The sequence below is a fragment of the Oncorhynchus keta genome, chromosome 8 (assembly GCF_023373465.1).
Source record: "Oncorhynchus keta strain PuntledgeMale-10-30-2019 chromosome 8, Oket_V2, whole genome shotgun sequence".
Lineage (NCBI taxonomy): Eukaryota > Metazoa > Chordata > Actinopteri > Salmoniformes > Salmonidae > Oncorhynchus > Oncorhynchus keta.
The window spans coordinates 42,131,943-42,155,126 of NC_068428.1; the positions used below are offsets into that span (position 1 = coordinate 42,131,943).

At 43.8% G+C, this 23,184-nt stretch overlaps 1 protein-coding gene across 50 annotated transcripts in view; it reads left to right on the forward strand.

Moving 5' to 3' along the window:
* The window catches only part of ino80 (INO80 complex ATPase subunit), a 122,097-nt gene that overhangs the window by 17,894 nt on the left and 81,019 nt on the right, over nucleotides 1-23,184 (forward strand). For all 50 annotated transcript variants that reach the window (XM_052524268.1, XM_052524270.1, XM_052524271.1 and 47 more), the window contains exons 14-20: nucleotides 1,248-1,328; nucleotides 2,545-2,640; nucleotides 3,761-3,963; nucleotides 7,371-7,455; nucleotides 12,744-12,861; nucleotides 15,694-15,779; nucleotides 19,775-19,942. In XM_052524268.1, the coding sequence (XP_052380228.1) occupies nucleotides 1,248-1,328; nucleotides 2,545-2,640; nucleotides 3,761-3,963; nucleotides 7,371-7,455; nucleotides 12,744-12,861; nucleotides 15,694-15,779; nucleotides 19,775-19,942 (837 nt within the window). The remainder of the gene's footprint in view (nucleotides 1-1,247; nucleotides 1,329-2,544; nucleotides 2,641-3,760; nucleotides 3,964-7,370; nucleotides 7,456-12,743; nucleotides 12,862-15,693; nucleotides 15,780-19,774; nucleotides 19,943-23,184) is intronic.

The following is a 23,184-nucleotide window of genomic DNA, read 5'->3' on the forward strand; positions in this document are numbered from 1 at the left end:
GCTAACCTCTACGAACAGGTAAACGCAAGCTTCAAAAGATCATGAACTGGCTGGCTAACCTCTACGAACAGGTAAACGCAAGCTTCAAAAGATCATGAACTGGTTGGCTGACCTCTACGAACAGGTAAACGCAAGTTTCAATAGATCATGAACTGGCTGGCTAACCTCTACGAACAGGTAAACGCAAGCTTCAAAAGATCATGAACTGGCTGGCTGACCTCTACGAACAGGTAAACGCAAGTTTCAATAGATCATGAACTGGCTGGCTGATCATGAACTGGCTGGCTGACCTCTGGCTGACCTCTACGAACAGGTAAACGCAAGCTTCAAAAGATCATGAACTGGCTGGCTGACCTCTACGAACAGGTAAACGCAAAAGATCATTCAAAACAGATCATGAACTGGCTGGCTGACCTCTACAAACAGGTAAACGCAAGTTTCAATAGATCATGAACTGGCTGGCTGACCTCTACGAACAGGTAAACGCAAGTTTCAATAGATCATGAACTGGCTGGCTGACCTCTACGAACAGGTAAACGCAAGTTTCAAAAGATCATGAACTGGCTGGCTGACCTCTACGGTAAACGCAAGTTTCAATAGATCATGAACTGGCTGGCTGACCTCTACGAACAGGTAAACGCAAGTTTCAATAGATCATGAACTGGCTGGCTGACCTCTACGAACAGGTAAACACAAGCTTCAAAAGATCATGAACTGGCTGGCTGACCTCTACGAACAGGTAAACACAAGCTTCAAAAGATCATGAACTGGCTGGCTGACCTCTACGAACAGGTAAACGCAAGTTTCAATAGATCATGAACTGGCTGGCTGACCTCTACGAACAGGTAAACACAAGCTTCAAAAGATCATGAACTGGCTGGCTGACCTCTACGAACAGGTAAACGCAAGCTTCAAAAGATCATGAACTGGCTGGCTGACCTCTACGAACAGGTAAACGCAAGTTTCAATAGATCATGAACTGGCTGGCTGACCTCTACGAACAGGTAAACGCAAGTTTCAATAGATCATGAACTGGCTGGCTGACCTCTACGAACAGGTAAACGCAAGTTTCAAAAGATCATGAACTGGCTGGCTGACCTCTACGACCAGGTAAACGCAAGTTTCAAAAGATCAGCTTTTCATTGATTGTTGGCCTGTGCTGCTCCCCCTATCACACACACCTGTTACGGTCCCAGTACTGTCACTTTTCTCAGTCGTGAAATCCCGTCCTCTCTCCCTCACTGTAGGGTATCAATGGTATCCTAGCAGATGAGATGGGCTTGGGGAAGACTGTCCAGAGCATCGCTCTGCTGGGTCACCTGGCTGAGGTAAGCAGCACACCTGAGTCAAATACGTGTTTTCGTTTACCTGGTCTCTTCCAAACCTTTGTACTTGGCATGCAGAAGTCGTAAAGTTTCATTGTCAAAGTAAAGAAAAAACGTGTTGTATTATTGTCGTTTTTTATTACGGGGGGCGATTGTTGATGAATCATGTGAATGGGAACAGGCCAGCTGTATCCATGGACCCCAAGGTGTTTTAAGTGACAAGGAGGGGAAATGGGAATTATGTTTTGGGGATTTGAAGCGCTCTCTCTAGAACACCATGTCCCACAGGAAGACATGTTTCACAGCTTAGTGTTTCCTGTTTTTCTCACACACACACACACACACACACACACACACACACACACACACACACACACACACACACACTGTCTTGTACAGCTAAACGTTTGGGGGACACACAATTCAGTCCCATTCCCTAACCCATACTCTTACCATCACCCTAACCTTAACCCAACACCTAACCCTAGCTACTAAACCTAAACCAAACCCTAGCTACTAAACCTAAACCAAACCCTAGCTCCTAAACCTAACCCGAAACCTAACCCTAGCTCCTAAACCTAACCCTTGCTCCTAAACCTAACCTAAAACCTAACCCTAGCTACGAAACCTAACCTAAGCTCTTAAACTAACCTTAGCTCTTAACCCTAAACCTAACCCTGTCTCCTAACCCTGTCTCCTAAACCAGTCTCCTACCCCCTAAACCTAACCCCTAAACCTAACCCCTAGCTCCTAAACCCAACCCTAGCTCTTAAACCCAACCCTAGCTCCTAAACCCAACCCTAGCTCCTAAACCCAACCCGAGCTCCTAAACCCAACCCGAGCTCCTAAACCCAACCCGAGCTCCTAAACCCAACCCGAGCTCCTAAACCCAACCCGAGCTCCTAAACCCAACCCGAGCTCCTAAACCCAACCCGAGCTCCTAAACCCAACCCGAGCTCCTAAACCCAACCCGAGCTCCTAAACCCAACCCGAGCTCCTAAACCCAATCCTAGCTCCTAACCCTAAATCCCTAGAAATTGCATTTGACATTGTGGGGACTAACAAAATGTCAAATCCCCAGTTTGTGAAATGTTTGTTAGTTTACTGTTGTTTTGGGGACTTCTGGTCGCCACAAGAATAGTTAAACACGTCCACAAGCAGACATACCTGTCGTGATGACTGAGTGACTGAGTGTGTGTCTCTGTCCTGTCTTCTGCAGCGGGACAACATCTGGGGTCCGTTCCTCATCATCTCTCCTGCCTCCACACTGAATAACTGGCACCAGGAGTTTACACGCTTTGTCCCCAAATTCAAGGTGAGACATCGGGATCCTACTGTTGCTCTCTGACACCGTCGGCTGTTCTGTCCATCGGCTGTTCTGTCCATCGGCTGTTCTGTCCGTCGGCTGTTCTGTCCGTCGGCTGTTCTGTCCGTCGGCTGTTCTGTCCGTCGGCTGTTCTGTCCGTCGGCTGTTCTGTCCGTCGGCTGTTCTGTCCGTCGGCTGTTCTGTCCGTCGGCTGTTCTGTCCGTCGGCTGTTCTGTCCGTCGGCTGTTCTGTCCGTCGGCTGTTCTGTCCGTCGGCTGTTCTCTCCAGCTCTCTCCTTTCGTTACATTTGTCAGCCTATTGGTTCTGCCTCTGTGTTAATTGACTGTATATGCTCTGTTGTTGTGTGAGGGGAAAATGCATCACAACACCCTGTATAGTCTGAAGGTGTGAGAACCGGTGGTTGCTTAGGTGCCTTATTCCGATTGTCCATTAGGGGGCAGCATAGTATTATATGACTTATGCTAACTATGAATCAGAGGCATGGTATTTTACCACACACACACACACACACACACACACACACACACACACACACACACACACACACCCTCCTCCATATACACCGACGTTTACTGCAAAACCATAATTGTTGGACGTTTTTCAGAAGACAGTAAATCAACTGTTTCGCCATGGTGATGAGGTGTTAACACAAACATCTGATAAGTATCAGTTCCCGTGGAACGAGACAGGCGGAGAAACTGACCCGGCAACAATGGACGACACACACACACAATGAAGCCTCAGCCAGTATTTGTGTTGAGGGATTCATTATGCTCCCGTCACATAGCTTAACATAACGTCTCGTATCAACAATCCATGGAGTCAAGAGTTTAAATGTTTTCTCACTAAAACAATGACTTTTTTTTAAAAGAAAGTGACTGTTAAAGTGTTCCTTTCTACTGGGAAAAAGTCAGAAGGTTAAAATTTTAACTTTCTGTTGTGATAAAATAACTATATTATATTAGAAACTAGAAGTTCTACACAGACTAAGTATCTAAACTCCTTTTTAGATCTGACTCAATGATTACTAGACCTCCCTTGAGAAAATAAACTTGAGCAGATTCATTTATAATTAATTTATTAACCCTTTGTTCCGTTTGTCCCTCAGGTTCTGCCGTACTGGGGGAACCCTCACGACCGCAAAGTGATCAGGAAGTTCTGGAGCCAGAAAACCCTGTACACCCAGAATGCTCCGTTCCACGTGGTGATCACCAGTTACCAGCTGGTAGTTCAGGATGTCAAGTACTTCCAGAGGGTCAAGTGGCAGTACATGGTTCTAGATGAAGCCCAGGCCCTAAAGAGCAGCACCAGGTAAACCCTGACCCCTGGACCAGGAATCATCAACTCGCCAGTCACTGGACAATTGTTTTATCGAGTGCTTGGTAAACAACAGGTGAAATGGATAAATATACAATGAGTAACATTAACTAGGCTACATACACGGGGTACCAGTACTGAGTCAATGATAACTTGGCTATATACACGGGGTACCAGTACTGAGTCAATGATAACTTGGCTACATACACGGGGTACCAGTACGGAGTCAATGATAACTTGGCTATATACACGGGGTACCAGTACGGAGTCAATGATAACTTGGCTATATACACGGGGTACCAGTACGGAGTCAATGATAACTTGGCTACATACACGGGTACCAGTACGGAGTCAATGATAACTTGGCTACATACACGGGTACCAGTACGGAGTCAATGATAACTTGGCTACATACACGGGGTACCAGTACGGAGTCAATGATAACTTGGCTATATACACGGGTACCAGTACTGAGTCAATGATAACTTGGCTATATACACGGGGTACCAGTACGGAGTCAATGATAACTTGGCTACATACACGGGGTACCAGTACGGAGTCAATGATAACTTGGCTATATACACGGGGTACCAGTACGGAGTCAATGATAACTTGGCTATATACACGGGGTACCAGTACGGAGTCAATGATAACTTTGCTATATACCAGTACGGGTCAATGATACCAGGGTACCAGTAGTCAATGATAACTTGGCTACATACACGGGGTACCAGTACGGAGTCAATGATAACTTGGCTATATACACGGGGTACCAGTACGGAGTCAATGATAACTTGGCTATATACACGGGTACCAGTACGGAGTCAATGATAACTTGGCTATATACACGGGGTACCAGTACAGAGTCAATGATAACTTGGCTATATACACGGGGTACCAGTACTGAGTCAATGATAACTTGGCTATATACACGGGGTACCAGTACTGAGTCAATGATAACTTGGCTATATACACGGGGTACCAGTACGGAGTCAATGATAACTTGGCTATATACACGGGGTACCAGTACGGAGTCAATGATAACTTGGCTATATACACGGGGTACCAGTACGGAGTCAATGATAACTTGGCTATATACACGGGGTACCAGTACGGAGTCAATGATAACTTGGCTATATACACGGGGTACCAGTACTGAGTCAATGATAACTTGGCTATATACACGGGGTACCAGTACTGAGTCAATGATAACTTGGCTATATACACGGGGTACCAGTACGGAGTCAATGATAACTTGGCTATATACACGGGGTACCAGTACGGAGTCAATGATAACTTGGCTATATACACGGGGTACCAGTACGGAGTCAATGATAACTTGGCTATATACACGGGGTACCAGTACTGAGTCAATGATAACTTGGCTATATACACAGGGTACCAGTACTGAGTCAATGATAACTTGGCTATATACACGGGTACCAGTACTGAGTCAATGATAACTTGGCTATATACACGGGTACCAGTACTGAGTCAATGATAACTTGGCTATATACACGGGTACCAGTACTGAGTCAATGATAACTTGGCTATATACACGGGTACCAGTACGGAGTCAATGATAACTTTGCTATATACACGGGGTACCAGTACGGAGTCAATGATAACTTGGCTATATACACGGGGTACCAGTACTGAGTCAATGATAACTTGGCTATATACACGGGGTACCAGTACTGAGTCAATGATAACTTGGCTATATACACGGGGTACCAGTACTGAGTCAATGTGCCGGGGTACCAGTACCGAGTCAATGTGCAGGGGTACCAGTACCGAGTCAATGTGCAGGGGTACCAGTACCGAGTCAATGTGCCGGGTTACCAGTACCGAGTCAATGTGCAGGGGTACCAGTACCGAGTCAATGTGCCGGGGTACCAGTACTGAGTCAATGTGCAGGGGTACCAGTACCGAGTCAATGTGCAGGGGTACCAGTACCGAGTCAATGTGCAGGGGTACCAGTACCGAGTCAATGTGCAGGGGTACGAGGTAGATGAGTACTTATATGTAGGGGTAAATTGACTAGGCAGCAGCATACAAACTATGCAGATAGTCTGGGTAGCTATTGGTTAACTAGTAGTGTTTATGGCTTTGGGTTAGAAGCTGTTCAGTGTCCTGTTGGTTCCAGACTTGCTGTGCGGTAGCAGAGAGAACAGTCTATGAGGAGTCTTTGAACATTTTTAGGACCTTCCTCTGACACCGCCTGGTTTAGAGATCCTGGCAAGGAGCTCGGCCCCAGTGTTATACTGGGTTTTATGTATTATCCTCTGTAGCACCTTCCTTCCTCTGACACCGCCTGGTATAGAGATCCTGGTAAGGAGCTCGGCCCCAGTGTTATACTGGGTTTTATGTATTATCCTCTGTAGCACCTTCCTTCCTCTGACACCGCCTGGTATAGAGATCCTGGCAAGGAGCTCGGCCCCAGTGTTATACTGGGTTTTATGTATTATCCTCTGCAGCACCTTGCGTTCGGATGCCAAGCAGTTGTCATAGCAAACGGTGATGCAGCCAGTCAAGATGCTCTCGATGGTGCAGCTGTAGAACTTTTGGAGGATTATGCAGGCCCGTGTCGAGTCTTTTCAGCCTCCCGAAAGAGGTTTTGTCGTGCCTTCTTCACGACTGTGTTGGTGTGTGTAGACCATGATAATTCCTTAGTGATGTGGACACCAAGAAACCTTTAAGTTTTCGACTTGCTTCACTACAGTCCCGTGAACGTGGACGTGCTCGGCTCTCCGTTTCCTGTAATCCATAATCAACTATTTTGTCTTGCGATTGCGCGCCAGCTGTTGTTGACAAAGAGACACACCTCCCTACTTAACCTTACCAAAAGCTACCATTCGGTCTTGACGATCTAGAAAAACCAGCTAGATGCATGTTGTCCTTGTTCAGCCATGACTCTGAGAAACACGTAGTATATTAAAGTTCTTCAGGTCCCGTTGATGGTCTCGAACGGAGCTCGTCCTGTTTGTTCTCCAGTGACTGTACGTTCGCCAATAGAACGGATGGTAGAGGCAGTTTATTTACTCGCCTCATCAAGGAGCTCGTCTCTCCCTTTCTATCCCGGGGATAAAGGCCTGCTCCGAGGTGAGCTGTTGTTTTCGGAAATACAATTCTTCATCCAAAAACAAGGTTAGTGATCGCTGTTCTGATGTTCCGGCGCGGCTTTCGGTCACAGGAAGTGATATATATATATATATAAAAAAACAGAAAATAGCCCTTAAGACGGCAGCGATCCATCTCAGTTCAGAGGGTCAAGTGAGAGTATGTGGTGAACAGTAGCAGCTGGAGTTGCTCTTTCTCAAATGAGACCCGATTTTCCCCATCCAGTCGATGATATATGTCATGTAGTCCATTAAGTTTGCTTTGTGTCTCTGTGTTGACAGTGTTCGTTGGAAGATCTTGCTGCAGTTTCAGTGTAGAAACAGACTGTTGCTCACTGGAACGCCCATACAGAACACTATGGCAGAGGTGAGCGGTCTGTCTGTGTCTGTCGTCTGTCTGTCTCTCTTTTTATCTCTTTGTCGCTCTCTCTCCTCCTTTCTCTGGCTGTCTCTCTCTGGCTCTCTCTCTCTGACTGTCTCTCTCTCTGGCTGTCTCTCTCTGGCTGTCTCTCTCTCTCTCTGGCTGGCTCTCTCTCTCTGGCTGGCTCTCTCTCTGGCTGGCTCTCTCTCTGGCTGGCTCTCTCTCTGGCTGTCTCTCTCTCTGGCTCTCTCTCTCTCTGGCTGTCTCTCTCTCTCTGTCTCTCTGGCTGTCTCTCTCTGGCTGGCTCTCTCTCTGTGTCTCTCTCTCTCTGGCTGTCTCTCTCTGGCTGTCTCTCTCTGGCTGTCTCTCTCTGGCTGTCTCTCTCTGGCTGTCTCTCTCTGGCTGTCTCTCTCTCTGGCTGTCTTTCTCTGGCTGTCTCTCTCTCTGGCTGTCTCTCTCTCTGGCTGTCTCTCTCTCTGGCTGTCTCTCTCTGGCTGTCTCTCTCTCTGGCTGTCTCTCTCTGGCTGTCTCTCTCTCTGGCTGTCTCTCTCTCTGGCTGTCTCTCTCTCTGGCTGTCTCTCTCTCTGGCTGTCTTTCTCTGGCTGTCTTTCTCTGGCTGTCTCTGGCTGTCTCTCTCTATTTAATAAATGCTTTATGTCATGGGATAGGTGGTTACCACTGTTGCTAAATCAATGTACAGTATATGTAGTATGACATAAATTAACAATATGTTTGAGCAACAATAATCATATATTTATCAACCAAAACAATTATACATAGTAAATAATATACACGAGAAAACAAACGGCAACAGTTGAGAATATACCAAATTGAATCTCTCTCTCTCTCCTCATACTCTATCGCTCTCCAATTCTCCCTCCCGCTCACAGTTCAATTCAAAAAAGCTTTATTGGCATGGGAAATGTATGTTTACATTGTCAAAGCAAGTGAGACAGATAATAAACAATAAAATATCAACAGTAAACACTGACAAAAGTTCAGAAGGAATAGACATTTAAAATGTCATTAGTCTGTCTATATACGGTATTGTAACAATGTGCAAATAGTTCATCTACAAAAGGGTAAATAAACAAACATGTATGTAATGTATGTATGTATGTATGTATGTATGTATGCATGTATGTATTTACAATATTGTTTGTTCTTCACTAGTTGACCTTGTGGCAACAGGTCACAAATCATTCTAGCTTTTTCAAGCAGAAATTTGCTTATTGCAACACAAACTCAAAGTTCTAGGACACTGTAAAGTCCATGGAGAATAAGAGCACCTCCTCCCAGCTGCCCACTACTCTGAGGCTAGGAAATACTGATAAATCCACTATAATTGAGAATTTCAATAAGCATTTCTCTACAGCTGGCCATGCTTTCCACCTGGCTGTCCCTACCCCAGTCAACTGACCGGCACCCTCCACAGCAACTCGCCCAAGCCTTCCCCATTTCTCCTTCTCCCAAATCCAGGTAGCTGATGTTCTGAAAGAGCTGCAAAATCTGGACCCCTACAAATCAGCCGGGCTAGACAATCTGGACCCTTTCTTTCTAAAATGATCTGCTGAAATTGTTGCAACCCCTATTACTAGCCTGTTCAACCTCTTTTTTGTGTGTTGTCTGAGATCCCCAAAGATTGGAAAGCAGCTGCGGTCATCCCCCTCTTCAAAGGGGGTGACACTCTAGACCCAAACTGCTACAGACCTATATCTATCCTACCCTGCCTTTCTATGGTCTTTGAAAGCCAAATTAACAAACAGATTACCGACCATTTCGAATCCCACCGTACCTTCTCCGCTATGCAATCTGGTTTCAGAGCTGGTCATGGGTGCACCTCAGCCACGCTTAAGTTCCTAAACGATATCATAACCGCCATTGATAAGAGACATTACTGTGCAGCCATATTCATCGACCTTGCCAAGGCTTTGGACTCTGTCAATCGCCACATCCTCATCTGCAGACTCGACAACCTTGGTTTCTCAAATGACTGCCTCGCCTGGTTCAACTACTTCTCACATAGAGTTCAGTATGTCAAATCGGAGGGCCTGTTGTCCGGACCTCTGGCAGTCTCTATGGGGGTGCCACAGGGTTCAATTCTCAGGCCGACTCTCTTCTCTGTATACATCAATGATGTCACCCTTGCTGCTGGTGAGTCTCTGATCCACCTCTACGCAGACGACACCATTCTGTATACTTCTGGCCCTTCTTTGGACACTGTGTTAACAACCCTCCAGGCAAGCTTCAATGCCATACAACTCTCCTTCCGTGGCCTCCAACTGCTCTTAAATACAAGTAAAACTAATTGCATGCTCTTCAACCGATCGCTGCCCACACCTGCCCGCCCGTCCAGCATCACTACTCTGGACGGTTCTGACTTAGAATATGTGGACAACTACAAATACCTAGGTGTCTGGTTAGACTGTAAACTCTCCTTCCAGACTCACATTAAACATCTCCAAACAAAAATTAAATCTAGAATTGACTTCTTATTTTGCAACAAAGCATCCTTCACTCATGCTGCCAAACATACCCTCGTAAAACTGACCATCCTAACGATCCTTGACTTCGGCGATGTCATTTACAAAATAGCCTGCAACACTCCACTCAACAAATTGGATGCAGTCTATCACAGTGCCATCCGTTTTATCACCAAAACTGTACGCTCTCGTTGCCGGGCCCTCGCTTAATACTCGTCGCCAAACCCACTGGCTCCAGGTCATCTACAAGACCCTTCTAGGTAAAGCCCCGCCTTATCTCAGTTCGCTGGTCACCATAGCATCACCCACCCGTAGCACACGCTCCAGCAAGTATATCTCACTGGTCACCCCCAAAGCCAATTCCTCCTTTGGCCGCCTCTCCTTCCAGTTCTCTGCTGCCAATGACTGGAATGAACTAACAAAATCTCTGAAACTGGAAACACTTATCTCCCTCACTAGCTTTAAGCATCAGCTGTCAGAGCAGCTCACAGATCACTGCACCTGTACATAGCCCATCTGTAAATAGCCCAAACAACTACCTCATCCCCTACTGTACTTATTTATTTATCTTGCTCCTTTGCACCCCAGTATTTCTACTTTGCACATTCATCTACTGCACATCTACCATTCCAGTGTTTAATTGGTATATTGTATTTACTTCGCCACCATGGCCTATTTATTGCCTTACCTCTCTTATCCTACCTCATTTGCTCACATTGTATATAGACTCGTTTTACTATTGTTTTATTGACTGTACGTTTGTTTATGTGTAACTCCGTTGTGGTTCTTTTTGTTGCACTGCTTTGCTTTATCTTGGCCAGGTCGCCGTTGTAGATGAGAACTTGTTCTCAACTGGCCTACCTGGTTAAATAAAGGTGAAATAAACCAAAAATAATAATATTGCTGCTGTGACAAATAGCACAGCTTTTTCACCCAGTAGATATGAGAGTTTATCAAAATTGGATTTGATTTAGAATTCTTTGTGGATCTGTGTAATCTGAGGGGAAATATGTGTCTCTAATATGGTCATACATTTAGCAGGAGGTTAAAGTGCATCTGTTTCCACCACAGTTTGGGTTTGCGTTCTTTTGAGAGCTAGGTATCCATATGGCGGCCTTTCTCAATAGCAAGGCTATGCTCACTGAGTCTGTACATAGTCAAAACTTTCCATAACTTTGGGTCAGTCACAGTGGTCAGGTATTCTGCCGCTGTGTACTCTCTGTTTAGGGCCAACTAGCATTCTAGTTTGCGCAGTTTTTTTTTGTTAAATTCTTTTGACTTCTTTCTCCCTTTCTTTTTATGTATGTGCTGTATAGTGCCTTCAGAAAGTATTCATACCCCTTGACCTATTCCACATTTTGCTGTGTTACAGCCTGAATTAAAAATGTATTTAAAAAAAAATTAAAAAATCTTTACCCCAAAAAAGTCAATACATTTTAGAATCTGCTTTGGCGGTGATTACAGCTGAGTGTCTTTCTGGGTAAGTCTCTCTAACAGCTTTGCACACCTGGATTTTATAATATTTGTATGTTATTCTTTTAAAAAATCTTCGAGCTCTGTCAAGTTGGGTGTTGATCGTTGCTAGACAGCCATTCCCAAGTCTTGCCATAGATTTTCAAGACGATTTAAGTCAAAACTTGAACGTGGTCACTTGGGAACATTCCAATGTCATCTTGGTAAGCAACTCAGAGTATATTTGGCTTTGTGTTTTATCTCCCAGTCTCTGTTGGAAAAGCAGACTGAACCAGGTTTTCATCTAGGATTTTGCCTGTGCTTAGCTCTATGCTGTTTCTTTTTATCCGGAAAAAAAACTTGCTTGTCCTTGCCAATGACAAGTATACCCATAACATGTTGCAGCCACCACCATGCTTTAAAATATGAAGTGGTACTCAGTGATGTTTTGTGTTGGATTTGCCCCAAACATAACGGTTTGCATGATTTAAAAAAATATTTTTATTCTGTACAGTCTTCCTTTTCAGTAACGTTAGTATCACTTACGTAATTTACGTATTGTGGAGTAACCACAACATTGATCATTCCTCAGTTTTCTTCAATCACAGCCATCTGTTTTAAAGTCAGCATAGGCCTCATGGTGAAATCCCAGAGTGATTTCCTTCCTCTCTGGCAACTGAGTTAGGAAAGACTTCACCATGCTCAAAGAGATATTTGAAAAAAGCAGACAATGAATATATATTTTTTTACCCATCTACCAATAAATGTCACCCTTTGCGATGCATTGGAAAACCATCCCTGGTCTTTTTGGTTGAATCTGTGCTTCAAATTCACTGCTAGACTGAGGGACCTTACAGATAATTGTTTGTGTGGGGGTACAGAGATGAGGTAGTCATTCAAAAACCATGTCAAACACTATTATTGCACACAGAGTGAGTCCATGCAACTTATTATGTGACTTGTTAAGCACATTTTTACTCCTGAACTTTATTTAGGTTTGCCATAACAAATAGATTAAATACTTACTGACTCCAGACATTTCATCTTTTCCTTTTTTAAATTTTTTATTATGTTCAAATTTCTAAAAACATAATGACAATTTGACATTATGGGGTATTGTGTCTAGGCCAGTGACGCGAAATCTAAATTTGAAAACGTTTTAGATTCAGGCTGTAAAACAACAAAATGTGGAATGAGTCGCGGGGTATGAATACTTTCTGAAGGCACTGAATATCTCTTTCTCTCTCTGTCTCTCAATTCAAAGAGCTCTTTCTCTCTGTCTTTCTGTCTCTGTCTTTGCATTTATCTCTGTCTGTTTGGTACTGTAGAGGTACTGACTGTTATTATTTCCTGTCTCAGTTGTGGGCCCTGCTCCATTTCATCATGCCTACGTTGTTTGACTCTCACGAGGAGTTTAATGAATGGTTCTCTAAAGACATCGAGAGCCATGCAGAGAACAAGTCTGCCATCGACGAGAGTGAGTACACTACACAACCTTTCTTTGGAGATTTAGTTTCAGACTTGTTGATTTTTAAATATCTACTTTAGAAGTACTCTAATCAGCTGTTTATTTCTGCTTCTTATGAAGTGATTGATTTGTAGCTGACAATTGTTGTTGTTTAGACCGGCTGACTGTGGTGTTGTTGATTAGACCGGCTGACTGTGGTGTTGTTGTTGATTAGACCGGCTGACTGTGGTGGTGTTGTTTAGACCGGCTGACTGTGGTGGTGTTGTTGTTTAGACTGGCTGACTGTGGTGGTGTTGTTTAGACCGGCTGACTGTGGTGGTGTTGTTGTTTAGACCGGCTGACTGTGGTGGTGTTGTTGTTTAGACCGGCTGACTGTGGTGGTGGTGTTGTTTAGACCGGCTGACTGTGGTGGTGGTGTTGTTTAGACCGGCTGACTGTGGTGTTGTTGTTTAGACTGGCTGACTGTGGTGGTGTTGTTGTTTAGACCGGCTGACTGTGGTGGTGGTGTTGTTTAGACCGGCTGACTGTGGTGGTGTTGTTGTTTAGACCGGCTGACTGTGGTGTTGTTGTTTAGACCGGCTGACTGTGGTGGTGTTGTTGTTTAGACCGGCTGACTGTGGTGGTGTTGTTGTTTAGACCGGCTGACTGTGGTGTTGTTGTTGTTTAGACCGGCTGACTGTGGTGGTGGTGTTGTTTAGACCGGCTGACTGTGGTGGTGGTGTTGTTTAGACCGGCTGACTGTGGTGTTGTTGTTTAGACCGGCTGACTGTGTGGTGTTGTTGTTTAGACCGGCTGACTGTGGTGGTGTTGTTGTTTAGACCGGCTGACTGTGGTGGTGTTGTTGTTTAGACCGGCTGACTGTGGTGGTGTTGTTGTTTAGACCGGCTGACTGTGGTGGTGTTGTTGTTTAGACCGGCTGACTGTGGTGTTGTTGTTTAGACCGGCTGACTGTGGTGGTGTTGTTGTTTAGACCGGCTGACTGTGGTGTTGTTGTTTAGACCGGCTGACTGTGGTGGTGTTGTTGTTTAGACCGGCTGACTGTGGTGGTGTTGTTGTTTAGACCGGCTGACTGTGGTGTTGTTGTTGTTTAGACCGGCTGACTGTGGTGGTGTTGTTGTTTAGACCGGCTGACTGTGGTGGTGTTGTTTAGACCGGCTGACTGTGGTGGTGTTGTTGTTTAGACCGGCTGACTGTGGTGTTGTTGTTTAGACCGGCTGACTGTGGTGTTGTTGTTTAGACCGGCTGACTGTGGTGGTGTTGTTGTTTAGACCGGCTGACTGTGGTGGTGTTGTTTAGACCGGCTGACTGTGTTGTTGTTGTTGTTTAGACCGGCTGACTGTGGTGGTGTTGTTGTTTAGACCGGCTGACTGTGGTGTTGTTGTTTAGACCGGCTGACTGTGGTGGTGTTGTTGTTTAGACCGGCTGACTGTGGTGATGTTGTTGTTTAGACCGGCTGACTGTGGTGTTGTTGTTTAGACCGGCTGACTGTGTTGTTGTTGTTGTTTAGACCGGCTGACTGTGTGTTGTTGTTTAGTTGGTGGTGTTGTTGTTTAGACCGGCTGACTGTGGTGGTGTTGTTTAGACCGGCTGACTGTGTTGTGTTGTTGTTTAGACCGGCTGACTGTGGTGGTGGTGTTGTTTAGACTGGCTGACTGTGGTGGTGGTGTGACTGTTTTGTTGTTTAGACCGGCTGACTGTGGTGGTGTTGTTGTTTAGACCGGCTGACTGTGGTGGTGTTGTTTAGACCGGCTGACTGTGGTGTTGTTGTTGTTTAGACCGGCTGACTGTGGTGGTGTTGTTGTTTAGACCGGCTGACTGTGGTGTTGTTGTTTAGACCGGCTGACTGTGGTGTGTTGTTGTTTAGACCGGCTGACTGTGGTGGTGTTGTTGTTTAGACCGGCTGACTGTGGTGGTGTTGTTGTTTAGACCGGCTGACTGTGGTGGTGTTGTTGTTTAGACCGGCTGACTGTGGTGGTGTTGTTGTTTAGACCGGCTGACTGTGGTGATGTTGTTGTTTAGACCGGCTGACTGTGGTGGTGTTGTTGTTTAGACCGGCTGACTGTGTTGTTGTTGTTTAGACCGGCTGACTGTGGTGTTGTTGTTGTTTAGACCGGCTGACTGTGGTGTTGTTGTTGTTTAGACCGGCTGACTGTGGTGTTGTTGTTGTTTAGACCGGCTGACTGTGGTGGTGTTGTTGTTTAGACTGGCTGACTGTGGTGTTGCTGTTTAGACCGGCTGACTGTGGTGGTGTTGTTGTTTAGACCGGCTGACTGTGTCGTTGTTGTTGTTTAGACCAGCTGACTGTGGTGGTGTTGTTGTTTAGACTGGCTGACTGTGGTGGTGTTGTTGTTTAGACCGGCTGACTGTGTCGTTGTTGTTGTTTAGACCAGCTGACTGTGGTGGTGTTGTTGTTTAGACCGGCTGACTGTGTTGTTGTTGTTTAGACCGGCTGACTGTGGTGTTGTTGTTTAGACCGGCTGACTGTGGTGTTGTTGTTGTTTAGACCGGCTGACTGTGGTGGTGTTGTTGTTTAGACCGGCTGACTGTGGTGTTGTTGTTGTTTAGACCAGCTGACTGTGGTGGTGTTGTTGTTTAGACCGGCTGACTGTGGTGGTGTTGTTGTTTAGACCGGCTGACTGTGGTGGTGTTGTTGTTTAGACCGGCTGACTGTGGTGGTGTTGTTGTTTAGACCGGCTGACTGTGGTGGTGTTGTTGTTTAGACCGGCTGACTGTGTCGTTGTTGTTGTTTAGACCAGCTGACTGTGGTGGTGTTGTTGTTTAGACCGGCTGACTGTGTTGTTGTTGTTTAGACCAGCTGACTGTGTCATTGTTGTTGTTTAGATCAGCTGTCCAGGCTCCATATGATCCTGAAACCCTTCATGTTGAGGAGGATCAAGAAGGACGTCGAGAACGAGCTCTCTGACAAGGTACTGACTGACCAATTACACATATATCACTTTAGATGTCCTGTCCTATCTCTCTGTTCTTCAATATCTTCTCTATCGTCTCTCCTTTCCTACCTCAGTATCCTCTCTATCGTCTCTCCTTTCCTACCTCAGTATCCTCTCTATCGTCTCTCCTTTCCTACCTCAGTATCCTCTATCGTCTCTCCTTTCCTACCTCAGTATCCTCTATCGTCTCTCCTTTCCTACCTCAGTATCCTCTCTCGTCTCTCCTTTCCTACCTCAGTATCCTCTATCGTCTCTCCTTTCCTACCTCAGTATCCTCTCTATCGTCTCTCCTTTCCTACCTCAGTATCCTCTCTATCGTCTCTCCTTTCCTACCTCAGCATCCTCTATCGTCTCTCCTTTCCTACCTTAGTATCCTCTATCGTCTCTCCTTTCCTACCTTAGTATCCTCTCTTCTCTCCTTTCCTACCTCAGTATCCTCTCGTCTCTCCTTTCCTACCTCAGTATCCTCTCGTCTCTCCTTTCCTACCTCAGTATCCTCTCGTCTCTCCTTTCCTACCTCAGTATCCTCTCCTCTCCTTTCCTACCTCAGTATCCTCTCCTTTTTCCTACCTCAGTATCCTCTCGTCTCTCCTTTCCTACCTCAGTATCCTCTCGTCTCTCCTTTCCTACCTCAGTATCCTCTCGTCTCTCCTTTCCTACCTCAGTATCCTCTCGTCTCTCCTTTCCTACCTCAGTATCCTCTCGTCTCTCCTTTCCTACCTCAGTATCCTCTCGTCTCTCCTTTCCTACCTCAGTATCCTCTCGTCTCTCCTTTCCTACCTCAGTATCCTCTCGTCTCTCCTTTCCTACCTCAGTATCCTCTATCGTCTCTCCTTTCCTACCTCAGTATCCTCTCTATCGTCTCTCCTTTCCTACCTCAGCATCCTCTATCGTCTCTCCTTTCCTACCTCAATATCCTCTCTATCGTCTCTCCTTTCCTACCTCAGTATCCTCTATCGTCTCTCCTTTCCTACCTCAGTATCCTCTCTATCGTCTCTCCTTTCCTACCTCAGTATCCTACACTATTTATTCCCCCAGGCAGGCGTTTCTGCTTTCATCACCTTAGTCCTCGGGCACCCACATCTGTCTCCTTTCCTTCCTTCCATACGTAGACCAGCACCTGCCAGATGTTTCCAGATCGTTTTGACAAGTATCTGTATTTCACCACTCCCTCTCTTCCTCCTCTGACTCCTCTTCCTCTGATAGATAAGGATGGTTACTGTTTCTCTATCTAACTATACCCTCTCTTCCTCTGATAAGGATGGTTACTGTTTCTCTATCTAACTATACCCTCTCTTCCTCTGATAAGGATGGTTACTGTGTTTCTCTATCTAACTATACCCTCTCTTCCTCCTCTGACTCCTCTTCCTCTGATAGATAATGATAGTTACTGTTTCTCTATCTAACTATACCCTCTCTTCCTCTGATAGATAAGGATGGTTACTGTGTTTCTCTATCTAACTATACCCTCTCTTCCTCTGATAGATAAGGATGGTTACTGTGTTCTCTATCTAACTATACCCTCTCTTCCTCTGATAAGGATGGTTACTGTGTTTCTCTATCTAACTATACCCTCTCTTCCTCTGATAAGGATGGTTACTGTGTTTCTCTATCTAACTATACCCTCTCTTCCTCTGATAGATAAGGATGGTTACTGTGTTTCTCTATCTAACTATACCCTCTCTTCCTCTGATAAGGATGGTTACTGTGTTTCTCTATCTAACTATACCCTCTCTTCCTCTGATAAGGATGGTTACTGTGTTTCTCTATCTAACTATACCCTCTCTTCCTCTGATAGATAAGGATGGTTACTGTGTTTCTCTATCTAACTATACCCTCTCTTCCTCCTCTGACTCCTCTTCCTCTGATAGATAAGGATGGTTACTGTGCTTCTCTATCTAACTATACCCTCTCTTCCTCTGATAAGGATGGTTACTGTGTTTCTCTATCTAACTATACCCTCTCTTCCTCTGATAGATAAGGATGGTTACTGTGTTTCTCTATCTAACTATACCCTCTCTTCCTCTGATAAGGATGGTTACTGTGTTTCTCTATCTAACTATACCCTCTCTTCCTCTGATAAGGATGGTTACTGTGCTTCTCTATCTAACTATACCCTCTCTTCCTCTGAGATAAGGATGGTTACTGTGTTTCTCTATCTAACTATACCCTCTCTTCCTCTGATAGATAAGGATTTACTGTTTCTCTATCTAACTATACCCTCTCTTCCTCTGGTTACTGTGTTTCTCTATCTAACTATACCCTCTCTTCCTCTGATAAGGATGGTTACTGTGTTTCTCTATCTAACTATACCCTCTCTTCCTCTGATAGATAAGGATGGTTACTGTGTTTCTCTATCTAACTATACCCTCTCTTCCTCTGATAAGGATGGTTACTGTGTTTCTCTATCTAACTATACCCTCTCTTCCTCTGATAAGGATGGTTACTGTGTTTCTCTATCTAACTATACCCTCTCTTCCTCTGATAAGGATGGTTACTGTGTTTCTCTATCTAACTATACCCTCTCTTCCTCCTCTGACTCCTCTTCCTCTGATAGATAAGGATGGTTACTGTTTCTCTATCTAACTATACCCTCTCTTCCTCTGATAAGGATGGTTACTGTGTTTCTATATCTAACTATACCCTCTCTTCCTCTGATAAGGATGGTTACTGTGTTTCTCTATCTAACTATACCCTCTCTTCCTCTGATAGATAAGGATGGTTACTGTGTTTCTATATCTAACTATACCCTCTCTTCCTCTGATAAGGATGGTTACTGTGTTTCTCTATCTAACTATACCCTCTCTTCCTCTGATAGATAAGGATGGTTACTGTGTTTCTATATCTAACTATACCCTCTCTTCCTCTGATAAGGATGGTTACTGTGTTTCTCTATCTAACTATACCCTCTCTTCCTCTGATAGATAAGGATGGTTACTGTGCTTCTCTATCTAACTATACCCTCTCTTCCTCTGATAAGGATGGTTACTGTGTTTCTCTATCTAACTATACCCTCTCTTCCTCTGATAAGGATGGTTACTGTGTTTCTCTATCTAACTATACCCTCTCTTCCTCTGATAGATAAGGATGGTTACTGTGCTTCTCTATCTAACTATACCCTCTCTTTCTCTGATAGATAAGGATGGTTACTGTGCTTCTCTATCTAACTATACCCTCTTCCTCTGATAGATAAGGATGGTTACTGTGTTTCTCTATCTAACTATACCCTCTCTTCCTCTGATAAGGATGGTTACTGTGTTTCTATATCTAACTATACCCTCTCTTCCTCTGATAGATAAGGATGGTTACTGTGTTTCTCTATCTAACTATACCCTCTCTTCCTCTGATAGATAAGGATGGTTACTGTGTTTCTATATCTAACTATACCCTCTCTTCCTCCTCTGACTCCTCTTCCTCTGATAGATAAGGATGGTTACTGTGTTTCTATATCTAACTATACCCTCTCTTCCTCTGATAGATAAGGATGGTTACTGTGTTTCTCTATCTAACTATACCCTCTCTTCCTCTGATAGATAAGGATGGTTACTGTGTTTCTCTATCTAACTATACCCTCTCTTCCTCCTCTGACTCCTCTTCCTCTGATAGATAAGGATGGTTACTGTGTTTCTCTATCTAACTATACCCTCTCTTCCTCTGATAGATAAGGATGGTTACTGTGTTTCTCTATCTAACTATACCCTCTCTTCCTCTGATAAGGATGGTTACTGTGTTTCTCTATCTAACTATACCCTCTCTTCCTCTGATAAGGATGGTTACTGTGTTTCTATATCTAACTATACCCTCTCTTCCTCTGATAGATAAGGATGGTTACTGTGTTTCTATATCTAACTATACCCTCTCTTCCTCTGATAGATAAGGATGGTTACTGTGTTTATCTAACTATACCCTCTCTTCCTCTGATAGATAAGGATGGTTACTGTGTTTATCTAACTATACCCTCTCTCTTACAGATTGAGATCCTAACATACTGCCAGTTGACGTGTCGACAGAGGCTGCTCTACAGAGCTCTGAGGAACAAGATCTCCATCGAGGATCTTCTCCAGTCGTCTATGGGCTCATCTCAGCAGGCTCACAGTACTACCTCATCCCTTATGAACCTGGTCATGCAGTTCAGAAAGGTACCAATCATCTCCTTAGTACCAGTATCACCATACTCATTAGTATGGTTTAGTACCAGGGACCATCCCAGTATCACCATACTCATTAGTATGGTTTAGTACCAGGGACCATCCAGTATCACCATACTCATTAGTATGGTTTAGTACCAGGGACCATCCCAGTATCACCATACTCATTAGTATGGTTTAGTACCAGGGACCATCCCAGTATCACCATACTCATTAGTATGGTTTAGTACCAGGGACCATCCAGTATCACCATACTCATTAGTATGGTTTAGTACCAGGGACCATCCCAGTATCACCATACTCATTAGTATGGTTTAGTACCAGGCTATATCACAACATATGTTCCATACAGCAGGTTTAGTACCAGGCTATATCACAACATATGTTCCATACAGCAGGTTTAGTACCAGGCTATATCACAACATATGTTACATACAGCAGGTTTAGTACCAGGCTATATCACAACATATGTTCCATACAGCAGGTTTAGTACCAGGCTATATCACAACATATGTTCCATACAGCAGGTTTAGTACCAGGCTATATCACAACATATGTTCCATACAGCAGGTTTAGTACCAGGCTATATCACAACATATGTTCCATACAGCAGGTTTAGTACCAGGCTATATCACAACATATGTTCCATACAGCAGGTTTAGTACCAGGCTATATCACAACATATGTTCCATACAGCAGGTTTAGTACCAGGCTATATCACAACATATGTTCCATACAGCAGGTTTAGTACCAGGCTATATCACAACATATGTTCCATACAGCAGGTTTAGTACCAGGCTATATCACAACATATGTTCCATACAGCAGGTTTAGTACCAGGCTATATCACAACATATGTTCCATACAGCAGGTTTAGTACCAGGCTATATCACAACATATGTTCCATACAGCAGGTTTAGTACCAGGCTATATCACAACATATGTTCCATACAGCAGGTTTAGTACCAGGCTATATCACAACATATGTTCCATACAGCAGGTTTAGTACCAGGCTATATCACAACATATGTTCCATACAGCAGGTTTAGTACCAGGCTATATCACAACATATGTTCCATACAGCAGGTTTAGTACCAGGCTATATCACAACATATGTTCCATACAGCAGGTTTAGTACCAGGCTATATCACAACATATGTTCCATACTGCAGGTTTAATACCAGGCTATATCACAACATATACAGCAGGTTTAGGACTATAGACTGGTATCATCACAGCCCTACTAAGTACTATAATTATAGACTGGTATCATCACAGCCCTACTAAGTACTATAATTATAGACTGGTATCATCACAGCCCTAGTAAGTACTATAATTATAGACTGGTATCATCACAGCCCTAGTAAGTACTATAATTATAGACTGGTATCATCACAGCCCTAGTAAGTACTATAATTATAGACTGGTATCATCACAGCCCTAGTAAGTACTATAATTATAGACTGGTATCATCACAGCCCTAGTAAGTACTATAATTATAGACTGGTATCATCACAGTCCTAGTAAGTACTATAATTATAGACTGGTATCATCACAGTCCTAGTAAGTACTATAATTATAGACTGGTATCATCACAGCCCTAGTAAGTACTATAATTATAGACTGGTATCATCACAGCCCTAGTAAGTACTATAATTATAGACTGGTATCATCACAGCCCTAGTAAGTACTATAATTATAGACTGGTATCATCACAGTCCTATTAAGTACTATAATTATAGACTGGTATCATCACAGTCCTAGTAAGTACTATAATTATAGACTGGTATCATCACAGCCCTAGTAAGTACTATAATTATAGACTGGTATCATCACAGTCCTACTAAGTACTATAATTATAGACTGGTAATCATCACAGCCCTAGTAAGTACTATAATTATAGACTGGTATCATCACAGCCCTAGTAAGTACTATAATTATAGACTGGTATCATCACAGCCCTAGTAAGTACTATAATTATAGACTGGTATCATCACAGCCCTAGTAAGTACTATAATTATAGACTGGTATCATCACAGTCCTAGTAAGTACTATAATTATAGACTGGTATCATCACAGCCCTAGTAAGTACTATAATTATAGACTGGTATCATCACAGTCCTACTAAGTACTATAATTATAGACTGGTAATCATCTAGCCCTAGTAATGTACTGAATTATAGACTGACAGTATCATCACAGCCCTAGATGATGTACTATAATTATAGACTGGTATCATCTCAGCCCTAGTAAGTACTATAATTATAGACTGGTATCATCACAGCCCTAGTAAGTACTATAATTATAGACTGGTATCATCACAGTCCTAGTAAGTACTATAATTATAGACTGATTGGCTGACAGTAATGATATATTTCGTATTATAGACTGGGTGGTTCTCGTCCTGAATGCTGATTGGCTGACAGTAATGATGTATCTAGTATTATAGACTGGGTGGTTCTAGTCCTGAATGCTGATTGGCTGACAGTACTATAACGGTGATGATGTATCTAGTATTATAGACTGGGTGGTTCTAGTCCTGAATGCTGATTGGCTGACAGTACTATAACGGTGATGATGTATCTAGTATTATAGACTGGGTGGTTCTATTCCTGAATGCTGATTGGCTGACAGTACTATAACGGTGATGATGTATCTAGTATTATAGACTGGGTGGTTCTAGTCCTGAATGCTGATTGGCTGACAGTACTATAACGGTGATGATGTATCTAGTATTATAGACTGGGTGGTTCTAGTCCTGAAGGCTGATTGGCTGACAGTACTATAACGGTGATGATGTATATAGTATTATAGACTGGGTGGTTCTATTCCCGAATGCTGATTGGCTGACAGTACTATAACGGTGATGATGTATCTAGTATTATAGACTGGGTGGTTCTAGCCCTGAATGCTGATTGGCTGACAGTACTATAACAGTAATGATGTATCTAGTATTATAGACTGGGTGGTTCTATTCCTGAATGCTGATTGGCTCACAGTAATGATGTATCTAGTATTATAGACTGGGTGGTTCTATTCCTGAGTGCTGATTGGCTGACAGTACTATAACGGTGATGATGTATCTAGTATTATAGACTGGGTGGTTCTATTCCTGAAGGCTGATTGGCTGACAGTAATGATGTATCTAGTATTATAGACTGGGTGGTTCTATTCCTGAATGCTGATTGGCTGACAGTACTATAACGGTGATGATGTATCTAGTATTATAGACT